Raw genomic sequence first — 25,091 nt, 5'->3', positions numbered from 1 at the left:
CCTATCCACTCAACTAAACCATGGCACTAAGTGCCACAGCCAAGCTTTTCTTGAAGACCTCCAGGGACGGTGCCTCCACCACCTCCCTGGGCAGCCCATTCCAATGCCAATCACTCTCTCTGGCAAGAACTTCCTCCTAACAGCCAGCCTGTACTTCCCCCGGCACAACTTGAGACTGTGTCCCCTTGTTCTGTTGCTGGTTGCCTGGGAGAAGAAACCAACCCTTCCTGGCTACAGCCTCTCTTCAGGTAGTTGTAGACAGCAATGAGGTCAGCCTTGAGCCTCCTCTTCTCCAGCCTTAACAACCCCAGCCCCCTCAGACTCTCCTCATAGGGTTTGTGTTCCAGGCCCCTCACCAGCTTTGTTGCCCTTCTCTGGACACCTTCCAGTATCTCAATATCTCTCTTGAATTGAGGAGCCCAGAACTGGACACAGCACTCAAGGTGTGGTCTGACCAGTGCTGAGTACAGGGGAAGAATAACCTCCCTTATCCTACTGGCCACACTGTTCCTGATCCAGGCCAGGATGCCATTGGCTCTCTTGGCTACCTGGGCACACTGGTGGCCAAGGGAGCCAAGTGCATGTGTAACTCAGGGTGGCACTCATTAGTTGATGACAATCAATGAATGTTTCTCATCATTCCTCCAGCATTCTGCTTAACACTCAGAAGCATAAACATGTAACTTCCCAAAAGTCTGTCGTTGCCCCTGGGCCTGATTCTTTGCTTTGGGGTTTGGTTGGTTGGTTAGTTGTTTGATTTTGGGTTTTGTTTTGGGTTTGGGGTGGGGTTGTTTGGTTGGGGTTTTTTAATTGGTTTCTTGGAGTTTTGTTTTGGGGTTTTTTGTTTGTTTGCTATTTTGGGGTGTTGGTTACATTTATTTAGAAGAAACAAACAACCAAATCCACAACTGTTTCCCAGCCATCTTTATCTTGCAGCTGTGTCTTGCAGGTGGCAAGGAAGTAAAAGTATTGCTGCTTCTTTATGCTATAGTCCTGTGACTGACATCCTTCAGCCAAAGAAACCACACAGCTTTGGAAGAAAAACACTCAGCCAAACCCTGTCTTTCCAAAATAACACCAAGGTGGGAGATCTAAATACAGGACAAAGTCACAGACTGCGGGTGTCTTTTGTGTTCTTCAAACAGATTTAACAAAATAACACATTCTCTCTCTGTAAATGGTGTTTTATACATATCAGAAGAGGTGCTAGAGGGTGTGCATAACATGGAAAGACTTTAAGTGCACCAGTACAAGAAATAAGATCCTAAGTGAATTTTGAAGAAAGCTTCAACATGTACTACTTGCAGTCCTGAAAAGTCTTACTCCAAACTGCTCTGAAGAATCAGAGATATTAATGAACTATATCATCTGCTAAGCATGAGTCACCTTCAGTTTGGCTAATACTACATAACCTCTGGAGTTGTTCCACTGTTTCCAGAACAATACCTGGAAACAATAAGATATGAGGTATTGCAAGCCTCTACTGTTGTGGCCACACTGGGTGGCCTGTACATCTTCTCTGTGACCCCTGCATGAATGGACTTGCAGTTACCATCTAACCTTGTGGCTGTATACATACCTCTAGCCCCAGACTCGTGTGAGATTAGCTGCTGACTTTTCACTTCCATCCTTTTTTTTTTAAATTTTATTTAAACTGAACCAATCTTTCACATCACAGGAAATATTCCACTTCAGGAGGCAAAACAAGGATCAACCTCCTAAAGAGAAGGCTGCAAAACTTGAATTTTCTGTGTGTTCTTAACCTCATCTTGCCTTCTGTGAGGAATGTCTTGGAGGCAGGGAAGGACAGGTTTTTGACTACCATGCAGTTTTACCCACCACTACAGCTTCTCTCACAAAAATTCATAGAATTTCTTTCCCTGAAGAGAAGAGCAGGATGCATAGGAATGACTGACCAGGTTAGCCAACTACACAGGTCATATTTTAACTACAAAGATAATCACTGTTCCAGAGAGCAATAAGTATATTCTTAAATTAATGTATGAGTTGACACAGTGAGTCACATGAAAAATACTCTGCCATGTTTGTGCAGATAGTAACTGCTAGAAAGCATAAGCTACTGTGTAAAGCCACAGAAATCAGGATGCCAAAGCAAGACCTGGGGCTTTGCAGACTGAGTACAGGTGCATTTCTGGATTTGCAGGGCAATTTCATGATGCAACAAGGTACAAGTATCACTACAGATCTGTGCACTATACTGCAAGATCTCATGGGTGTAAACACAGGTTGAGACAAAGAGACAGCTGGCACCATTCCTGTCTGCCTGCAGCTCACTAACATCTGCAGCAACAAAGAACAACAAACTGCAAAGAACATCACAAGGGAATGGTTCCCAGTATCCAGGCTGTTTTTGCATAAGGAAACTGAGAGCCCTAGATGAAACTCAAATAGAGCCATTCACAAAAAGACAGGAATCTTCCAGTTCCAAAGTGTCTTGTATTTGCCTCCTGTTTCTTTGTTTTCCAAACCCTGAAGCTTAGGCACATCCTGAGCACTGTGCTGAAGCACACCACTGCCTCACATGCTACTGTTTTAGTGAACTGGAACATGTGCCAAACATGAAAGACCAGAGCAAACCGAACATGCAATCCTGCTTAACATGCAGAAATCTTTTAATTAATCAGTAGCTTGGAGCCTCTCGTTCTCCAGATACAGGAATACTGCCTGAAAACACATACAACACTTTTTTTGGGTGGCAAAAAAGATTGAAGAGATACTTCAGTGGAAGACTGAGTCTTCCTTGTACCATTTTAATGTTGCAGATGTTTGGCATCGTCAGAGGCAAAAAGAAAGCTGCTACAACAGCTTTTAAATGTGTATTGCTGAAACAAAAGCAACTTTCATCTCAAGGTCCTAGATTTTCATTAGTTTTGTGTTACAGGGTTGAGTGACCACATCGACAGACACTTCCATAAACAGGGATTGATAGTCTCAACACAGTAACAAATACTGGGGATTACTATTGCCTCCCACCTCTACTAGTCTCTTCCAAATGCTGATGACCTCCCAGGAGCTGGCCATGCATTACTGAAATCATCTGATAAGAAATGGAGCGGGGAGAACAGGGGAGACAGAGCAAGCACTTACCAAGCACAATGACCACAGTCTTTAGGAGGCTCATCATGGTGTCTCGATTCCTGCGGGGTCCAGAGCTGTGTCTGGACATTCTCATAGTCCTTTGGCGAACGTATCCAAAGATATGAGCATATAGAACCACCATGACCACAAAAGTGACCAGGTTGAAAATAGCCCAGAAGACCAGGTAGGAGTCACTATAGAGCGGTGCCATGTTGGAGCAGTGAGTGATATCACAAATACAGTTCCATCCGACGCTTGGTATGGCACCCATGACAATGGCCATAGTCCAGATAACAACAATCACCACCACCACTCGCCGGTTGCTCATCCGAGTGTGCAGCTGCATTCGGAAAACTGTGATGTGCCGCTCAATGGCAATGGCCAACAAGTTGGCTACAGAGGCTGTCAGGCTAGTGTCAATGAGACCCTGACGAAGAAGCCAGGTGCTTACAGTTAATCTTCTAGTGTTGGGTCCTGTGTTGAACATTAAGTAAAAGTAGGCCAGCCCTGCAAAAAAGTCCGCAGCGGCTAAGTTGGCCATTAAGTAATAAATAGGAAAGTGGAATCGGCGGTTGACATAAATAGCCACCATAACCAAGAGGTTGGCCAGCATTATGAAGATGCAGACGGTAATCCCCAGTCCCATTACAAGCTTGCTGACAGTGTTCCATTCAGTGGCTAGATATTTTCCACTTCGGTTATAAAAGAAGGCAATGGTTTCATTGTAGTAGCACTGTGGTTCACTCATGACTGTGGACTAAAAGAAGAGGAGGGGAAAAGGGGAGGAAAAAAAAAAAAGAAAAGGAAAGAAAAAAAGAATGACATCAGAACTGAAAACATATGTACGTCTCCATGGACAAGACATGCACAGGGAGTGGGGAGGGGGACAGGAAGGGAACACGCTTCAGGACAAATTTATTTTTTCAGACCAAATGGCATTCCACAACTCACAAACAATTGCTCTGAGGAGCCTAGTAACAGCAACCAGATTAGAAGCAACCAGAAATGCTTCCATCTGCTCTAGGAGCTGACATAGTTATAAACTGTACATCAAATGAACTTCTGACCAAGCAGACCTGCTGAAAAATTTACTCAGAGAGATGGCCATTCCTTATTATTAAAGTTAACTTTGTTACAGGACACGTTCCTTAGTTTATCAGTGGGCAAAACTGTTGCTTGGAGTGGTGATGAAAGAAGAGCTCCTCACAGAGGAGGATAAGTGGTTTACATTTCTCAGCATAATTTGGCTCATTCAGGTCTCCATCAGAAACATGTCACAGAATCACAGAATTAACCAGTTTGGAAAAGACCTCTAGGATCATCACATCCAACCTATCACCTAACCATTTTAATTAACTAAACCACAGTACTAAGTATCTCATCCAACCTTCATTTAAACACTTTCAGGGATGGTGACTCCACCACCTCCCTGAGCAGCCCATTCCAATGTCTTCCTGTCCTGTCTTAAAAAAAAAAATAAGAACTCTCTAAAAGATTATCAATGTGTCCTAACACTGTGACTTGCCAGGGCCAGGGGCTATGTCTGTTCCTACAGCATGAAGTACATTTATGAACAACACAAAAAGCAAGCCACTGTATTTCTGTTGAACGTGCTATTTTTTTTCCCATCAGCCTCATTTTTAACCAGGATTTGAAATACACCATGATTTTAAGTATAACTCATCTGAACTGGCTTCCAGTCTGAAACGCGAGTGAAGCAAGAAATAAGTAAAGCAATATACGACTTAAATAGATTAAAAAGCATCAAACTTTACTATTAAATTATATTTTGTTATGACTACATCAGGGGACACATGATTAATTTTCGTCACAGAGCACTCAGCGGAGCACAGCTACACATGCAACAGACAAGCCCCATACACCACCAGAATGCAGAAGTTTTACATAAAACTGCTGGCTAACAAGAAAATGCTTAATGAGTTTCCTTCTTCGTTTATAATCAATTACTTGAGGTGCAATTCCCAAAAGGCAAAGCTTGGAAAAAATTAACCCCTCCGAATAACCTAGTTCCTTGTTTAGTATGGCTTAATGATGAGGACATAAAAGTAGTAACTGAAAACAAACCAACCAACCAACCAACACAACACCAACAACAACAAAAACCCCACCACCCAACAAACACAAGTCAAAAAAGACTCTTTCAAAAGAGACAGGACTCTGACATTCTGCTTTAATGTCTGTAAAACTCTATTGACTGAACTTGAATTTTCACAAAAAGAAAAAAAAAGGTGTTTTTAGCATGAATCTAAATCAAAGAACAAATCAAAACCATTAGCCTATGTGAAAATCTTTCCATTAAAGTATGCAAAAAAACCCAACAACCCTATGTTTCGGACAGCTCCAGCCATGCTGCAGGAAATGCTGCAGCTAACCTAAGTTCAGGTTGAAACCAGAAATGTACAGGATTGGGAAAAAGAATTAATAACTGGACTCAAGTGAAAATAATTCCCTTAGAATTGCTCAAATTTATTGCTATTTCCTTTCGTTTCCCTGTGTTTGTCAACACAATTAAGCTAATTCCAATAAAGCAACATAGAAAACTTTTCACCCCAAATGCATTACATGACATTTAGGCTCATGTTAAAGAAAAAAATACTTTTTATAACTGTTTTGCCTGCAACCTAAACATTGATCAGAAACATCTGCGGACACAAGATAAAGAGAAGTCAGGGTAAATAGTATTTCTCAGAACAGTGACTATAAAAGCGTTCATTGTTCCTCTAGGGTACAGCAACTCTTAGGTTAGAAACCTTTCAGCCTTAATTATTTCAGACATTTTAAAAGTTCTTATGTAGAATCTCTCTTGCATAGGAAAAGAAACCAAACAAAACGATTTATAGGGGATACTTCACAAAGGGAGACCTAGCTACAAGACATGTGGCTTTAATTCTTTGTTTAAAGACCATGCGGTAGTAACAGGTCAAGTATAAGAACCCTTGAGGGAGAGAGGAAGTCATACAAATGAATTGTGGCCCTTCTTAAAGCTTGCCAACATCTGCATTAATTATGTGAGTGCCCTGGGTTTTGGTTTAGGTTTTTTTTTTTTTTTTTTTTTTTTTTTTTTTTTTTTTGGGTGTTTTTTTGTTGGTTTGTTCAGGTTTTTTTTGCTGTCTGCAAGACTATCTGGATACAGTCTTACAGTCTGAATTAGAGAGGAGGTCAAGACTCCAGGATCTAGTGGATTTTTGCAGTACTGAAGAAATTCTCTTTGTCCATTTATTTGTAGATCTCAATTTTTGTTTCAGATGACTGCTGCCCGGGGTTTTGGTTTAGTTTTTGTTTTGGGGTTTTTTTTTGTTGGTTTGTTCAGGTTTTTTTTTGCTGTCTGCAAGATTATCTGGATGTAGTCTTACAGTCTGAATTAGAGAGGAGGTCAGGACTCCAGGATCTAGTGGATTTTTGCAGTACTGAGGAATTTCTCTTTGCCCATTTATTTGTAGATCTCAATTTTTGTTTCAGATGACTGCTGCCCGTAGGTAGTGACTCCTGCTCTGCTGTAGCTCCTGTGGAAGGATGCCAGCTACACCTGGCAAAACACATTTTTACTTCAGAAGTTTAAAATGGGGCAGTTAGCACTTCCATTTTGGTGGCTTTGTTTTGCATCTGGGCTTAGAGTGTGGGTTACTTTGATTTTATCATATCCTTTCCAGCATTACCTGCCAGATACCTGCTGGGAACTCAACACAGCAGAGAGGTGGCAGTCTAGGTTTTTAGAAAGTATAGAAGATAACTTTCTAATACAGCTGGTGTGCCAGCCTACCAGGGATGAGGCTCTGCTCAACCTGCTGTTTACAAACAGAGAAGGGCTGGTGGGAGATGTGGTGGTTGGAGGCTGTCTGGGGTGCAGTGACCACGAAATAATGAAGTTTTCAATAGGGAGTGAAGCTAGGAGGGGCATCAACAAAACATCCACACTGGAATTCCAGAGAGCAGACTTCAGCTTATTCAAAGAACTCAAGGAGTGCCTTGGGAAAAAGACCTTAAAAACAAAAGAGTCCAGGAAGATTGAACCTGCTTCAAGAAAGCAATCTCGAAGGCACAGGAACAGGCTGTGCCGATGTGCCAAGAGCAGTGTTGCCGGGGAAGATGACCAGCCTAGACAGGCAAGGGACTTGTGAAGGAATTAAGGGGAAAAAGAGAGCATACCACCTTTGGAAAGAGGGGGTGGTAACTCATGAAAAAATTAAGGATGTTCCTAGGTTGTGTGGGAAGAAAATGAGAGAGGCAAAACCGCAGTTAGAACTTAGACTGGCCACTGCTGTGGATGATAACAAGAAGTGTTTCTATGAATATATTAATGACAAAAAGGGGCAAGGATAACCTCCACTCTTTACTGGACAAGGAGGGAAATGTAGTGACTAGAGATGAGGAAAAGGCAGAGGTATTTAACACTACCTTTGCCTCAATTTTCAATAGCAAGGCAGGTTGTCCTCAGGACAGCTGGCCTCCTGAGCTGGTAGGTGAGGTCAAGGAGCAGAACATCTTCCCTGTAATCCAGGATGAAGCAGTCAGGGACATGGTGAGCCTCCTGGATCCTCACATGTCTATGGGACCAGATGGGATCCATTCTAAGGTGGTGAGAGAGCTGGCAGATAAGCTGGCCAAGCTGCTCTCTATCATTTAACAGTCCTGGCTCACTGGAGAGGTCCCCAATGACTGGAAGCTGCCCAATGTGATGCCCATCCACAAGAAGGGTCAGAAGGAGGGCCCAGGAAATTACAGACCTGTCAGTCTCACCTCAGTGCCATCCAAGATAATGGAGCAGATCATCCTGAGTGCAATCATAGGACACCTATAGGGTGGCCAAGGGATCAGGCCCAGCCAGCACAAATTTAGGAGGCAGGTCCTGCTTGATCCATTTGATCTCTTTTTATGACCAGGTGACCTGCCTAGTGGACATGGACAAGGCTGTGGATGCAATCTACCTGGACTTCAGCAAGGTCTTTGACACTGTCTGCCATAGCAAACTCCTGGCCAAGCTGGCAGCCCTTGGCTTGGACAGGGACACTCTGTGCTGGGTTAAGAACTGGCTGGCTGGCCAGGCCCTGAGAGGCACAGTGAATGGTGTCACACCCAGTTGGCAGCCAGTCACTAGTGGTGTGTCACAGGGATCAATGCTGCACCCAGTCCTGTTTAATATCTTCACTGATGATCTGGATGAGGGAATTGAGTAAGTTTGCAGATGACACCATGTTGGGAGCAAGTGTGGATCTGTTACAGGGTAGGAGGGCTCTGCAGAGGAGCTTGGACAGGCTGGGTAGATGGGTGCAGTCCATGAGTTTTAACAAGTCCAAGTACTGGGTTCTGCATTTTGGCCACAACAACCCCATGCAGCACCAGTCTGCGGACGGAGTGGCTGGAGAGCAGCCAGGAAGAAAGGGACCTGGGGATACTGATTGACAGGCGAGACTGAAGATGAGCCAGCAGTGTGCCCAGGTGGCCAAGAAGGCCAATGGCATCATGACCTGTATCTGTGCTGGCTGTGTGGCCAGCAGGACCAGAGAAGTCATTCTGCCCCTATACTCAGCACTTGTTAGGTTACACCTTGAGTACTGTGTCCAGTTCTGGGCCCCTCAAATTAAGAAAGATGTTGAGGTGCTTGAACATGTCCAGAGTAGGGCAACAAGGCTGCTGAGGGGGCTGGAGCACAGCCCTGCAAGGAGTGGCTGAGGGAGCTGGGGTTGCTCAGCCTGGAGAAGAGGAGGCTCAAGGGAGACATTATTGCTGTCTACAACTACCTGAAAGGAGGTTGTAGCCAGGTGGGGGTTGGTCTCTTCTCCCAGGTACTCAGTGACAGAACAAAAGGACACAATCTCAAACTGTGCAAGGGCAGGTTTAGGCTGGACATTAGGAATAAGTTCTTCACAGAAAGAGTGATTGCCCATGGGAATGGGTGGCCCAGGGAGGTGGTGGAGTCACCATCCCTGGAGGTGTTTAAAAGGAGGCTGGATGGGGCATTTAGGGCCATAGTTTAGTTAATTAGAAGGGTTAGGTGACAGGTTGGACTCAATGATCCTAAAGATCTCTTCCAATCTGGTTTATTCTGTGATCCTGTGGTTCAAATGAAATCTGAGACAAGATTTAATAATTAATACCAAGCCAGGGCTGAACATATGCAACACACATAAGAGTATGTTAAGCACTACAGTCAGTCTTGTTGAATTTAGAAGTACTTGAGCAATTTCAGAGGGACAGCATGAGGCTCACTGGCTGCTTCTCTCATTTTGAAAACAGGAACTGTTTATGTAATGTATTTTGGATAAATTCTGGGGTTAGGGTGTGCTAACAACTGGGCTCTCATTTACAAGTAATCTTTTCAGTCTCAAGGGAAATAAGAACAGAAAAGGAGGCAGTTTGCTGACGGAAGTTCAAAAAGGGGACTTCCCCATGATGGGCTCTCTCAGATGCTAGTGTATATTTTACAGAAAGGTTTGTGACCTCCCAGTTCATGAATATACAAATCCCAAAGCTTTTCATTCACTGGTGATGCTGCTGTCTAACTGAAAAGGCTGAGACAGGGGGGGAAACTCAACATATCCCTGAGTATCGAAAGTGTTAACATACCATAATGGCATATGACCATCCCCTTTCCTGCCCCTGAAGGAAAAGGGGCAGGGAAGTTTATATTTTAATTTCCTGAAGTTTCACTCAGCTTGTTTCATCGCCTGAGTAAGCCAGATGTGCAGTGCCCTGAGATTTACCTCATTCATTTACTACATCTCAACAGCAGTTTCAAACAAACTGAGCTGCAAATTGCCCACATTCACTAAGCCTCTACAACACATTTGTGAAGAAAAATACAACGTCTGAATTATAAACCAACAAGACAGATAAAGTAAATCAGAGTACAAGCAGTCCAAACACAATGCCTTCTTTGACCATGTCAAGTTGATTAAATACTTGAGACACTGTTGTCCCAAATCAAAGTACATGAAAATTCTGAAAACATGGAGTCAATCTCTTAATATTATTAGATGTAATCATAACCACGGTACATACAGACCTGGACATTTGTCACCAAGACTGCTCCTACAGTCAACACCTAGCCATCCCATGGCTACAACATCACCTTGGCACTGGCCTTTCCAGCCACTACCTGTTATACTTGTAGCAGTGAGGAGACTGTAAAGAAGAGCTCCCTTAAGCAATATTCCACGGTTTTGTGCTTGACTGATCCTGCTGCTGGCCTGGCCCTTCATCACACCTTAAAGAGTGGGGTGAGGATTTGGATCCACAACCTGGTGCCACTTGCTCATGGGATTTCCCTGCATCATCAGCACATTACCTGCTTCCTCTCTTATGGAAGAGATTGAGTGGAAAAGGCAATGGCTGCCTGAAGCAGGAAGGTGAGAGGGGACCTCTGGCTTCTGCCGACCCAGTGATGAGCGACAACCCACCTGGTGGGGGTTGCATACAAAGAGATGCTTAGGGTGGAAAACTAACATCAGTAAGTTTTCATAAAGCATGAGTTAGCACAAGGTGACTGAGGGACAAATGACCAGTTTACAAACCTCACTATGATATGAGAGCTGACAGCATTCCTAAGGCCACCTAACAAAAAAAAAAAGAAACAAAATAAAGAAAAGGAAAAGGAAAAAAAAAAGGAAAAGGAAAAAAAAAAAAGAAAAAGAAAAAAAGAAAAGGAAAAAAAAGGGGGGAAATGAAAAGGAAAAAAATGAAAACAAAAAAAGGAAAAGAAAGAAAAGGAAAAGAAAAAAAAGGAAAAGAAAAAAATGAAAAGAAAAAAATTAAAACAAAAAAAAAAAGGAAAAAGGATAGAAATTAAAAGAGATACCTACCTCAGCATGCATGGGTGCACTTATTTCTTGCCAAGAGAAACAGAGCTGCACATTCTTAGAATACTGAGGTCTAACTTTCACAGAGCTTTTAAACCTTGGAAGCCACAAAAATTGTTCTGTATCTAAGAAAAAAAAAAATTAACTCTATGCTCCCCGAACAGTCTGCTCCTGTTTTGTTCTCCCTTTACTGAATTGACCTTGACATGTTACTGTTTTCTTACACAGCACACAAAGAGGAGATGAAAAACAATTTATTTAGCAATGAAATCTGAGGAAAATGACAATTCTGCATGGAATGAAATGCCAAGTACAAGTCATGCAGGCTCCTTAAAGCTGACAAAACTCTGAGATTCATTCTATACAGGATGAGCTTTAAATTCTGAGGTAGTTATCTTCAAAAATAGTATTTGTAGTTCTAAGTGCTACCCAGAAATCCATAAGACATTTCAGAGGAAATGCAGAACTGAAAATGGTTTATAAGGATTCCAGAAGAGCAACAGGTGTCTTGCAGCTTCCCATTTTGTGCAGCAGTAGCACTGATCTCAGCTGAGGTAAATACTGTGATGTTTACCAACACATCAGGAAAGTCAGAGCTGATAAAACTTTTGGGAACTGTCAGCTTCTAATTAGTATTCCCTAAATACTAATTAACAATATGTTTAAAATAATTATAAGTAAGCACAGGAATAACAGAATCAGTATGTAAGCACTTTCTCATCCCGCAACTGCAAAACTGTGAGTTTTGTGAAAACAAAGTTGTAACAGATGAAAAAAAAACATTCAGTATGCAACAGAAATTTCACCATCACCTAATGAAAAGCACAAACTATTGTTCGAACTGCAGAACACTAAACAAGAGGCTCAAAAACAAAGAGGGCAATACAGTGTTCCCTTTACAGACAAAAGCGGAAGTTGAAGAGGTGTTTACCCAAAATTTAAGTGAAAAAAAAAACCAAGAAGTTTCAAAAGTGTTGATTCATTAAACTTTTATCTGTACAAAAGGCATGGTAGGCATAATTTTATCTGCATAATTAAAGCGTGGAACCCTACCACCAAGATGTAACAGCTCCTTATATACCCTTTACCCTAAGTAATGGTTCAAAGGAATTAGAGAAGAGATGAGATAAGATAATAAGATAAGATAAATGATAAGATATGGTGGTTCAGTCACCAATGAAGAACTACTTAATTTCACTAGACTTATTTTGCCCCTTACATCTTACAGAGCTGAAAAGACAGGATGAAATGAGCCTCTTTATAAAGGCTCTTCATAGCCTTTAACTCTGCTATAACATGATAAAGCATAAATTGACTTATGGATCATGTGGTGATAGCTAGCATATCTAATAATTACTTTATTACTGTGCAGTCTCAGAGCTGATAAATGTTCCAACTACTAGAAACTGAACTGAGAAGTTCCTATAGTTCATGCATGAATGTGTAACCCAACGTGTGAGCAAGACCTGGACAGGGTGGAGAGTTGGGCAGGAAGAAATTTAATGAAGTACAACAAGGACAAGTGTAGAGTCTTCCATCTGAGAAATAATAACTCTATGGACAAGTAGAGGTTGGGGACTGATCTGCTGGAGAGCAGCTCTGGGAAAAGGACCTCGGGGTCTCGCTGAATAACAGGATAACCATGAGCTAGCAACGTGCCCTTGTGGCCAAGAAGGCCAGTGGCATCCTGGGGTGTGTTAGAAGGAGTGTGGCTAGTATGTTGATTTCTGGACACCTCAGTTCAAGAAGGACCTCAGGGAACTGCTAAAAAGAGTCCAGCACAGAGCCACAAAGATGATCAAGGGAGTGGAATTCCTCACTTAAGAGGAAAGGCTAAGGGGCTAAAGCTGGGGCTCTTTAGCTTGGAGAGGAAGAGTCTGAGAGGCGACAGGTGAGTGTCAGGAGGAGAGAGCCAGGCTCTTCTCAATGATGGCCAAGGGCAATGGGTGCAAGATGGAGCACGGGAGGCACCATGTGAATGTAAGGAAAAAGCTTTTCACTGTGAGGGTGACAGAGCACTGGAATAGGCTGTCCAGAGAGGTTGTGGAGTCTCCTTCTCTGGAGACGTTCAAAACATACCTGAATGTGTTCCTGTGTGATCTGCTCTAGGTAACCCTGTTCTGGCAAGGGGGTTGGACTGAATGTTCTTTCAAGGTCTCTTCCAAGTCCTAATACTCTGTGACTCTGTGATCTACACAGTCAGTGTACCACAGAGACCAATCAGTCACCAGCAACACTGGAAAAAGAAGCAGTTTGACTGCTGGAAGGTATAATTCACAAGTGACACAGATCCTGTTGGAAACTATGATTACAGCCTCCTAGGCTGACTGTAAAACCAGGGAGGGTGTTGGCCTTTCTTTGTGCTTATTCACTCTCAACTACTATAAACCCAAGTTCAAAAATAGCTTCTGTGGGTTAAAAAAAGGGATGGGTCAGAGCAGGAGGTCCAGCTAATTCCAAAAATGCCTTTCTTCCAGAAGATGCCAGGGTCACTATCAGGTCTGAAATACCTCAACTTAGCCCCACAGCTTTTCAGGATAGATAAATCAGAAGCTGTGCAATTCAAACATAAGAGCATTACTGAGCTGCAGGTCAGAGACACACTGAGGCTGGCCCAACAGGGCCCTAAATTGCTGGCTCTGTGATTTCACCCTGCACTTTCTGCTAAGAAAGTGTGTTTATGCAGTGAGCATAAACACACGCACAGGCACAAGTGCACATGCACATGAAGTCTTTTTCAGTGAAGAATTTCTTAAGCAAGAGGAGATTTAGGACATTTAAAAGTTAGAGGAACTGAGAGGAAACATGCACAGAAAGGCAGAGTAAATCCTTGTGTTGTTTCTCCTTTTCCACAGACACTGAACTTTCAGAGGAGCTGCATCCCTCACAAGCACGACACATATGTTCTAATGAGTGATTTCCAGCTGAGGCAGAGACTCTTTAAATCAAGGCATAGTTCTACACCATCATGTACCTCCTTACATTGCTAGAGTGGCTTAAGCACTTTGATTACTGAAGAATTTTTTTTCTCAGACCACACAGCAGTGCACAGATATTGCAAAACTAAACTAGTTGCTTTTGCCACCAAGAGAGATTGATAGGGCATGGTGAGGCCAAATTGGGTAGCTGAGCCCAAATGCCTCATACAGAGTAAAGAAAGAATTCCTGCTAAGTTCTTCAAGCTTAATTTTCTTTCGGGGGAGCTTTCATGACAATTGGAGCTTCACAAACATTAGCCAAACAAGGATACAGGTTCAATACCTCCTGATAGTCTATCATCTAATTTTGTGACTGAAATGTGCCCACTCTTAATCTTCAAAAAAAGTCTGTGTCATAATGCACACTAAAATTCTCCACTGCTTCAAACAGTTCACTTCCTGGTTGCTTTATCTTCAACCTGAACACCATAGCCAGAGATCTGACTCGCTGTGAGTCCCTGAAGGCTGCTATGCAGGATGACTGCAAGACTTTCCCCAAAGACCCCAGTCCTGGGAACAGCTTTCTGAAGAGTGCAGCATGCAGTCTCTGTGTTGCTTTAGAAGTTACCGGAGTGGAGAAAAAAAATAAATTGAAAATCTCCACCTCCAAAATCCCTAGTGAGTTTCCATGCATAATGAATTACCACATGCATCCTTTGGGCCCAGTATGGTGCTCAGTGAGCCAAGCTGGGAATTAATTCTTGGCTCTAGTAGCTGAGAGTCTGGCCTTTTACACTAAAAATTGCAGTAGGCTACTGGGACTACTTCCATCTCCAGGGCACACCTTCCATAGGTCCTCAGCACTCAAACCAGAAAAGTGGGAGAGGTTAACTTACAAGCAAAATGCTTATTCAAAACGATGTTAATAAACATAGAAAATGTGATTTTTGGAGTAGAAACTGAGACTTCCAAACAGAAATAAAAAGAATGTCCTGTGTTTATCATGGCAAATACTTTTTTTTTTCCTTGAAATACAGGTCAGTTTGCATTTCTTTTGCACTGTTTTGTGAAATATATAAATAGAATACAGAAAGAAATCTTTCTCAGGGCTCTGGTGGCAATGGATTCTCCCTCAGTAACTTGGCCATACAGTACTGAGCAGCTGCCTACTTTGAGCAAAATGGAGATGCATTTTGAACCTCTTCTAATCTCATCTACTACGAAAGCAAACAAACAGATGGAAAAAGATATACTGGTATTTATGTTTCCTCTATGATGCCTGTAACTGGGTGGGTATACTTTAAATCACAAAGTGTTTCTTCCAATCTCACCATTCCCTTTTCTTCTCTGGTCTACATTACTGACAACCACCAGAGGCCTGTTTTGGTAAAAAGGTTCCTTTGTTTACATCTCCAGAAGGTAGGAAAAACAAAATCTGCATATTTGTGGCTATAGAAATTTAATCACCAAATCAAAAATGCAAACTGTCTTTGGCTTTGTTGGGGAAAGCAGTAATAACAGATGTGCCACCTTACAGGAGTCTGTTCTCAAACATCACTGAAAGACAAAAAAGCTACTGAAGATGACCATTCTGTGTCAAGGACAGTCTGAATCTGTTCCACTCTAATTCGAACACAAATACAGGAAAACAGAGAAATACTCAGTATCAGACAGTGGGAGAATTGGGTTTTTGTTCTGGTAACCACATAGCCATGAAAGACCACTATAATGGAAACTGGTCTGTATTTCTCTTTGAAATGGCTGCAAGGCAGTTATCTAAATGTACTCATTTATTTCTAATAAATGGTAGGATCCTCTGTTGGCAGAAGCAGAGAGGGAACGAAGAATTTTTGTCGTTTTCTTGTTTTAAGCATTTCTGAAGCACTGTTGGAAGTCCCTGGTTCATTAAGCAACTGGAGCCCAAATCGTTTCTTCTTCAAAGCAGAATTCATTTCATGTCATTCACAAAGAGAGAAGATACTAATCACTCAGAGTACATTAATCAGCTTAGATCACCATTTGCTATGTTTCCTTTTTGCAAATGTCAAAGCCCACTGGGATGCTAAAAGTTTCTTACAGAATTATTTAACTTTCCACTTACTGCTTTATCAGACTAATCGGGTTGCTATAATATAAATTTCCTTATACATAGTTGAGGTATGAAGTCATTACATGTACCACAAAATATCCCTAACTTAAGCCCCAGAAAGTTCTGCTGCACTTTGTTTCTCTGAGAGCAGAATGGCTTATCGAATCTGAATTTACTAGACTATGCCTTAAATTAAAACTCTGTTGCCAAAAAACTCAAAGCACATTCTGGCTTTTTTTTTTCATTTCATTGACTTAATTGACATATTGTGAATGGTGCCTCAGGACTATTTTCTGCTCCAGGTTTCAGCTATGGATAGCTAAACTACGTTGAAATATTATTTATCCTTCACACTTGAACATAATCAAGACGTATTCAATTTGTTCTCTTAATCACTACTTCCTGCAGCTGGTAACAAGATGCTGGAGGAGGAAGAAAATGAAAGCAAGGAGCTTTGCACAGGTCAGCGTGTAAGAAGATATGAGGAGATGTGACCATAGAAAATGTGTTGCTTCAGCAGAGGATTGCAGAGAGCACCAAGAGCAGTTCTTATGTTTACAAGCTATGATTAAGACTACTTTGAAAGAGCAACTACAGCTTCATACCTGGTATCAAGAACTGGCTTTCTAAAACTTTTCCAAAATGTGAATCTTTTTTTAATCTTACTCAGAAGACAAATCATGAGAAAGATAAAATTTGCAATTAAATTTGCAAGACCTTCCCTCACTGTGGTGCCAACAAGAGCATCTGTGGGATTCAAGCCCATGCTAGGGTGGGCTTCAGATTGCAAAAGGTCCTGCTGAGGCATGTGAGATTCCTCCCCACAGTAAATAATTCTTGTTCACCTTCTGCAGTTAAAGGGCAGAGGATGGGCACAGGAATATTCATTACTGAGATACATACACAGACATACACATACATGCATGGGGATATGAAATAGATTATCATAGAACCATTCAGGTTGGAAAAGATCCTCAGGATCACCAAGTCTAACCATTAAACCCTACCCTACAACGTTCACCCCTAAACCATAGCTCCAAGCACTACATCCAAATTACCTTTAAACACCTCCACGGCTGGTGACTCAACCATTTCCCTGGGCAGTCCATTCCAAGGCTTGACCACTCTTTCTGTGATTTTTTCTTTTACTAATGTCCAGTCTAAACCTACCCAGTCACAGCTTGAGGCCATTTCCCTCTTGCACTATCACTAATTGCCTCTGAGAAGAGACCAGCACCATCCTCTCCACAGCATCCTTTCAGGTAGCTGTAGACAGTAATGAGGTTTTCCCTCAGCCTCCTCTTCTTCAAACTAACCATTTCCAGCTACCTCAGTTGCTCCTCGTAAGATTTATTCTCCAGGCCCTTTGTCAGCTTCTTTGCTCTCTTCTGCACTTGCTCCAGCACCTCCACATCCCTCTTGTATTGAAGTGCCCAAAACTGAACACAGTACTCAAGGTGTGGCCTCACCAGCGTAGAGTACAAGGGGACAACCACTTCCCTACTCCTGCTGGACACAGCATTCTTGATACAAGCCAAGATACCATTGGCTTTTTTGGCCACCTGGGCACAATGCTGACTCAGGTACAGTTACTTCCAAACCTAAACTGATCAAACATTAAGGAAACCCAACTCTGCTGGCAAAAAAGGGGGAAAAAGGGATTAAAAGATAAAGTAAGTTTAAAGTAATGTAACAGAACACTTCTTTTTGTAACTGAGATGCCATGTGGCTCATGAAGATAGCATGCAAGGCTACTTTCAAGTTGTTGGCTTGGTTTTTTTAAAACAAACAACATTCCTTATCACATTAGTCTCTGTCTTCTGCACCACACTGTGGCATCTGCACAGTTTTAAATGGCAAAAAAATGTCCTCCAGGGGAAAAAAAACCCATGCAATTTTCTAGCATAGCCAAAATTCATTTGTATGCCAGCACAAACAAGAAAGGCAAGCCCAGACAGTTTTAGTCTGAAAAGTACTTTACTTCAGCACCTCCATCTGACAATTCATCTCTTTAGCTATGCATAGAATCATAGAATCAGTCAGGGTTGGAAGGGACCACAAGGATCATCTAGTTCCAACCCCCCTGTCACAGGCAGGGACACCTCACACTAGATCAGGCTGTCTGGAGCCTCACCCAGTTTGGCCTTAAACACCTCCAGGGATGGGGCTTTGACCACCTCCCTGGGCAACCTGTTCCAGGGTCTCACCACCCTCATGGTGAAGAACTTTCTCCTAACATCCAGTCTGAACCTACCCATTTCTAGCTTTGCTTCATTCCCCCTAATCCTATCACTATCTGACATCCTAGAAAATCCTTTCCCAGGTTTCTTGTAGGCCACTTTAAGATACCAAAAGGCCACAATAAGGTCACATCAGACCTTACTGTCATCTCACTACAGCCTTGCTGTTAAAAAGCTCTTCAAAGAATTAGAGAATTATAGAGGTTGGAAGGGACCTCTGGAGACCATCTAGTTCAATGAACTCCTCTGCCAAAGCAGGATCATCTAGGGCAGGTCACACAAGAACTCATCTAGCAGGGTTTTGAAAGCCACTGGAGAAAGAGACTCCATAATCTCTCTGGGCAGCCTGTTCCACTGCTCCAGCACCTTTCAGAGGAGAATTTTTCCTCATGTCAAGGCAGAACTTCCCATGCTTCAGTCTGTACCCATTGTCCCTTGTCCTGTCATAGAGCAGCACTGAAAAGAGACTGGACTCTTCTTCTTGACATCCACCCTTCAAATATCTATAAATATTGATAAGATCTCAGCTTTTTCCTCAGTATTCCTGAGAACCTTTTCTTCCCTGATGTGCTGGTTTGAGGATAATTGGAATATTTTAATGACATATATTATATCATTGGTTGTGAAAATAAAATAATAAAAAAATAGAAAATAATCAAAAATAGAATCAAACAGGTTGGAAGAGACCTCCAAGATCATCCAGTCCAACTTGGCGCCCAGCCCTAGCCAGTCAACTAGACCATGGCAATAAGTGCCTCATCCAGGCTTTGCTTGAACACCTCCCAGGATGGCAACTCCACCACCTCCCTGGGCAGCCCATTCCAATGCCAATCACTCTCTCTGCCAACAACTTCCTCCTAACATCCAGCCTAGACCTCCTCTGGCACAACTTGAGACTGTGTCCCCTTGTTCTGTTGCTGGTTGCCTGGGAGAAGAGGCCAACCCCCACCTGGCTACAGCCTCCCTTCAGGTAGTTGTAGACAGCAATGAGGTCAGCCTTGAGCCTCCTCTTCTCCAGCCTTAACAACCCCAGCTCTCTCAGCTTCTCCTCATAGGGTTTGTGTTCCAGACCCCTCACCAGCTTTGTTGCCCTTCTCTGGACATGTTCCAGCACCTCAACATCTCTCTTGAATTGAGGGGCCCAGAACTGGACACAGGACTCAAGGTGTGGCCTGACCAGTGCTGAGTACAGGGGAAGAATAACCTCCCTTGTCCTACTGGCCACACTGCTCCTGATGCAGGCCAGAATGCCAATGGCTCTCTTGGCCACCTGGGCACACTGCTGGCTCAAGTGTGTGTGGGGGGGAGTACCTAACCCACCACACATATATTTAGAAGGACCTGGACAGGCTGGAGAGGTGGGCACAGGCCAACCTCATGACATTCAACAAGTCCAAGTGTAAGGTCTTGCACCTGGGTGAGCACAATCCGACCAATGTATGTTTGGGTGGTGAATGTCTGGAGAGCAGCCCTGAGGAAAAGGGCCTGAGGGTCTGGGCTGATGAAAAGCTCAACATGAGCTGGCAGTGTGCACAGGCAGCCCAGACAGAAACTCTCCTGGGCTGCATCAAGAGAAGTGTGGCCAGCTGGGCAAGGGATGGGATTCTCCCCCTTTACTCTGCTCTTGTCAGACCCCGCCTGGAGTACTGTGTGCAGTTCTGGAGCCCCCAGAACAAGAAGGATATAGAACTGTTGGAGTAAGTCCAGAGGAGGGCCACAAAGATGCTCAGTTTGCTGGGGCATCTCTCCTATAAGGACAAGCTACAAGAGCTGTGGCTCTTCAGCCTGGAGAAGAGAAGGCTTCAAGGAGACCTTATAGTGGCCTTCCAGTATCTGAAGGGGGCCTAGAGAAGAGTTGGAGAGGGACTATTTACAAGGCCTTGTAATGACAGGACAAGGGGTAATGGAAGAGGGGAGATTCAAACTATATGTTAAGAAAGGGTTCTTTAGAGTGAAGGTGGTGAGACACTGGAACACGTTGCCCAGGGAGGCTGTGGATGATCCCTCCCTGAAGGTGTTCAAGGCCAGGTTGGATGAGACTTTGAGCAACCTGTTCTAGTGGGAGGTGTCTCTGCCTATGGTGGGGGGTTGGAACTGGATGATCTTTGAGGTCCCTTCCAACCTAAATCATTCTATGATTCTGTGATTCTATTTATAAGTATTAAGTGTGAAACGTGCTTTGGCTCATGAAAGCAAGATTAGTGTGTTAGTAATTTAAAGTATATTAATTTTATTGCTGTTTTTGGCTTAAAACTGTACCTTTTCAGATAAGAACACTAAATCTGACATTTCTTGTGGTTAATATTCCAACTGAATGACCTTCTTCTTTGCATTTTTCAGGCACAGTAAAAGTCAAATCACAGCGCAGGGCTCACTTGCATGGATTCAATACAGACTGTATTTTGCCATATTTTTTTAAGACTACAGTAGCTGCATAACATGTCAATGTCACACATCAAAGTAAAAGAACATCTTAGCAAACAGTGTTTCAGGAAAAATTATCCCTCAGTGACTCAGAAGCGAGACAAGAGAAAAAGGCAGGACTCAAAGACAGTTCAGCTGCCAGTTTCATTGCGGTCTACTCACCTCAATCACCTCTGGTTGAGACATCATGGAGGATGGCACCAAATCAGTGGGGATATCCATGGTAGCTCAGAATGTCCCTGCTGTCCTTGCACCCTTGCTCTGTACTCACAAATCCTTGGTAGAAACACAGCAGCACTTCCTCAGGCCCTAGTCATGCTGGCATTTGCTCCTAGTAGGAAGGGGACAAAAAATTAAATGTTGAGATTAACAGGAGAACTGTGTATGCAGTCAAAAAGCCCCTTGGATGCTGCAAAACCAGCCTGTGAGTTTGCTGGTTCACAACAGATTTGGCAGAAATTTCAAAGGGCACAACTGAATATGGTCCAGAACAGCAAAACAATCCACTGTACCACACAAACTGAGTAGACTAGGGAGGCTGATGCACAGATCATGTCCACATTTGGAAGGAAAGACTGTCACCTAGAGAGCACTGGAATCGTGTTAAACTTCAGGGGTTTGCCACACCAGAAGAAAAAGCAGTACAAAGCAAAGCAAAACAAAACCAAACAAGAACCAACCAACCAAACCAAACGAAAACCCAAACCCCAACCAAACCAAAACAGCCTTACAGAAGAGTACTCATAGACCTACTTGCTGGAATTTAGGGTACATTTATTTGCTCAACAAATTACTATTTTACAGTTTGGTGATCACATGATCTTTTCCTCTGCGTTAAGAAAAATAATATACACATTTTGACATCCATATCCTTATTTTAACCATGGTTACTTGTTTAGCCAGATAAGCACAGATATGCTACAGGGGAACGTACTGAATTGCTGCATAAAATTTGATCAGATGATCTAACAGAATGAAGCTATTTTCATAACTGTTGTGTTTATCAAGGTTAGACCAGCTTCTGCACACATCTTTGTCCTTTTGTGCACAGAAAACCAAACAAAAGGGCAGGTAACTGTAAATAAATTGCTAAGACATCAATCACATTTTAAAATTCCAGAATGAGGCTGCTGCAGGTTTTTCCCCCGCTCAGTCAGGCCAGGCATGTACAATACAACCCATTAATTAGCCACCACAGAATGGATTTTGTTCTCTGCGTCTACCACTTCCTATTCTGTCAGTCATGACAGAAAACTACTCACACTATGAGTACTCAGCATCCAACAAAACTACCAAAAATCACCCCCCAAACTTAACTGGTATTTTTCAAACTGAGGCCACTGTGCAGTCATGTAGACAATGCTAGCAACATTTCTGACCACCAGCTCGTTTTTGCCCCTGTACTCTGCACTGGTTAGACCACACCTTGAGTACTGTGTTCAGTTCTGGGCCCCTCAGTTTAGAAGGGACATTGAGATGCTTGAGCATGTCCAGAGAAGGGCGACGAGGCTGGTGAGAGGCCTTGAGCACAGCCCTACGAGGAGAGGCTGAGGGAGCTGGGATTGGTTAGCCTGGAGAAGAGGAGGCTCAGGGGTGACCTTATTGCTGTCTACAACTACCTGAGGGGTGGTTGTGGCCAGGAGGAGGTTGCTCTCTTCTCTCAGGTGGCCAGCACCAGAACGAGAGGACACAGCCTCAGGCTGCGCCAGGGGAGATTTAGGCTTGAGGTGAGGAGAAAGTTCTTCCCTGAGAGAGTCATTGGACACTGGAATGGGCTGCCCGGGGAGGTGGTGGAGTCGCTGTCCCTGGGGCTGTTCAAGGCAGGATTGGACGTGGCACTTGGTGCCATGGTCTAGCCTTGAGCTCTGTGGTAAAGGGTTGGACTTGATGATCTGTGAGGTCTCTTCCAACCCTGATGATGCTGTGATACTTAATAAGCCAAGAAATAACAGAGAAGTGCTGTAGGAAAAGTTGCACTCTGCTTGCTTTTCTGAGTCAGTTATGTTTTTTGGTTTGGGTCTTTTTTTTTTCAGTCTTCTTCATTTAAACTCAGGCTTTGCCTGTCACTGTGGAAATTATTCCTCCTTTTTAAGAAGTGTCATCTTAAAATGTCTGCTTCGCGTATCAACACATCTCCGCATGCCTTACATCATACATAGCTTTTGGAATGACTTTGGAATCACTTGGATCACTTTTTCCAGTGACCCCTATTCTTTCCTACTCATTTCTTGCTAGCCACCTTTCATTCTTTCCACTCCTTGCTCCAAATTTCTACTACTATACTCATGGAGAGGACAGAAAATGGAGATTTAGAATCCTTCAATAAAGTCTTCACTGGAAGTCAAAAAATCAAGCTACACAACCTTCAGTCTTCCTGTTCTCTTTTCAAAAATTACAATTTTCCCTCTATTCTGAAATTCACTGCATCTTTTTTGCTGTGCATGACAGATGAAGGGCATGGAGTGCTTCGAACTACTGGTTCTGACTTAGAGAAGCTTTGCTGTTTGACAAAGTGAGTGATTTTCAATAAAGCTCTATCAACAGGTCTCAAGATCCTCAACCACCACATTTCATCATTGTTTCGTGAGCTGTCATAAATGTAACTTAAGTAAGATCCCAGAAAATCTCCGTTTCTTCTCTGTTCAAAACATGCCTAAAGCATGTGCTAGTTTGAAGCTAGGTAGAACGTTTTGGTGAGAAGAACTAGATCACAGGCTGTGAAAGGAAAACAATGGGGATGTCTGCTCCCCTCAGAGTCTTGCTGAAGAAGAAATGAAAACATTAGATAACACTCTCACCATTTTGTCTCCCTCTGGCTGGGCTGCTGACTGAGAAACATCTCTCTAACACACCTTCCATTCACCTTTGCTTCTTAACCTCTTGGCAGAACCTCTATTCTTCTTTAGGACTGGAGTAAGGTTGAGAGGGGCAGGGGGAAGGTGCAGGGGTGGTTGAGAGCCCCTCCTGGGGACTCAGGTTTCTGGGGGGGGAGTTGTGTTCCTGTATTACCTTTTACCTTGTATATTTCTGTCTATAACTGTATATACTGTAAATATCTGCTTGTGTATTGTGCCAGCTGTAAATAAATAGCTTCATTTATATTCCCAGAGCTGGCTGAGTTTAGTCTGGGTAACTTCTAAAGTGGAGGGGGGCAGGGAACACCCAAACCATCACACAGCAACAGTGTCACTGCACCTACTTCACTGCAGCTCATTTTTAGTTTCTTCTAAAATGTAATTATTTTCCCTTAATTCTAAAATGTTGTCACTCTTGGATAATGAAGATGGGGAGAAAATTACAGATGAAGCAAACTTCAAAGAAGACTATCTAGGTCAAAGCTAAAGGTATGCTTAGAATCCTGTCTGCCACATATAAAAGGAAGTAATCATTTTTACTAGGGATCATCACAGAGAAGGAATAAAAACTAAGGTAATAAAAACGTTAACTCTATTCACTCTTCAGCTAGCTCTGCGTATTCCAGGTAGAGCATAAAATCCAATGAGGACTCCAACAGATGAGTGGAGAAATACACCTATAGTAATTTTTCACTACCTTTCCAAAAAGCAGAAGAGACAAGATTAGCAAAAAAACAAACCCTAAGCCTATGACTATTTTGCATTTCCAATTCTGCACCTAGCTGTGTTTTCATTGTTTGTGTTGCACCCATCCTTCAATTTGGCTAAGAAAAGGAAGGCTCTTCTGCGCAGCCCTTACCTCTCAACCTTCTGAGGATGACACACACATTGATCAAGACTTTCTGTCAGGTGCTTGGGCTCCTAAAAGCACTTCAGCTGAAAACAGATAGGACTGTACAAAAGGACTCTCCTCTGATTCCCAACCCACCTCCTCATCCTCAGCAATAATAAAATACAAATACTAAAGGACTGTGATTTCACGGCATTGCAAATCCATTCAGGCAAACAAAGGTGGCTTCTAATATAATACCCGTGTGAGTCCCGAGTGCAGCCCCGTGTTCTTCAAGAGCTACAAATAAAGGGAACAGGATCCCCAAATTAGACTGGCTGAAGGGCATTATGACAGGAAATGCAATCTCTATTAAAAACAAAGTCTGAGAGACAAAAGCACAGGACCAGCTTCTTATAAATTAGCTTCTGATGGCTTGCTGCACTATGAAGCACTGAGGAAAGCACTCGAATTTGGAAGCAGATTCACACATACCATTCCCACACATGGGAACTGCAGGCATCACCAGTGAGTGCCACTCTTCATACTCTTTTCTAGGCAATGCTCTCCTTACTGACTGCATCTGGAGAACTGGTGAAACTGGTAAACATGTGGGAGCTGAATCTAAAATTTGTAAAATCCAGGTCACAGAATTTCCTGTTCTCTCTGAAGGTAACTCAGCTCTCAGAAATTATGTTTCACCATCAACTACAACAATCAGAAAGTAATTTATGGTAATACAGAGAGGTTTTGATTCACTGAGAAAAAAAAAATAAGTCAGCTGTCACTCAGCAGAGTAGCCTTTATCTAATGTATGCTG

At 42.9% G+C, this 25,091-nt stretch overlaps 1 protein-coding gene across 5 annotated transcripts in view; it reads right to left on the bottom strand.

Moving 5' to 3' along the window:
• LPAR1 (lysophosphatidic acid receptor 1) overlaps positions 1-25,091 on the bottom strand; it is a 94,267-nt gene that overhangs the window by 44,097 nt on the left and 25,079 nt on the right. For 3 of the 5 annotated variants that reach the window (XM_064176690.1, XM_064176692.1, XM_064176691.1), the window contains 2 exons: positions 20,750-20,918; positions 3,109-3,856 (listed from right to left, as the gene is read on the bottom strand). In XM_064176690.1, coding sequence (XP_064032760.1) covers positions 3,109-3,856; positions 20,750-20,809 — 808 coding nt within the window. In that variant the 5' untranslated portion in view covers positions 20,810-20,918. Of the gene's footprint in view, positions 1-2,615; positions 3,857-20,749; positions 20,919-25,091 lie in introns of those variants that run through there. The other 2 variants (XM_064176694.1, XM_064176695.1) reach the window with 2 other exon arrangements.

Source organism: Pogoniulus pusillus, chromosome Z (genome assembly GCF_015220805.1).
Source record: "Pogoniulus pusillus isolate bPogPus1 chromosome Z, bPogPus1.pri, whole genome shotgun sequence".
NCBI lineage: Eukaryota > Metazoa > Chordata > Aves > Piciformes > Lybiidae > Pogoniulus > Pogoniulus pusillus.
This window is presented reverse-complemented; position numbering and strand designations above follow the sequence as displayed.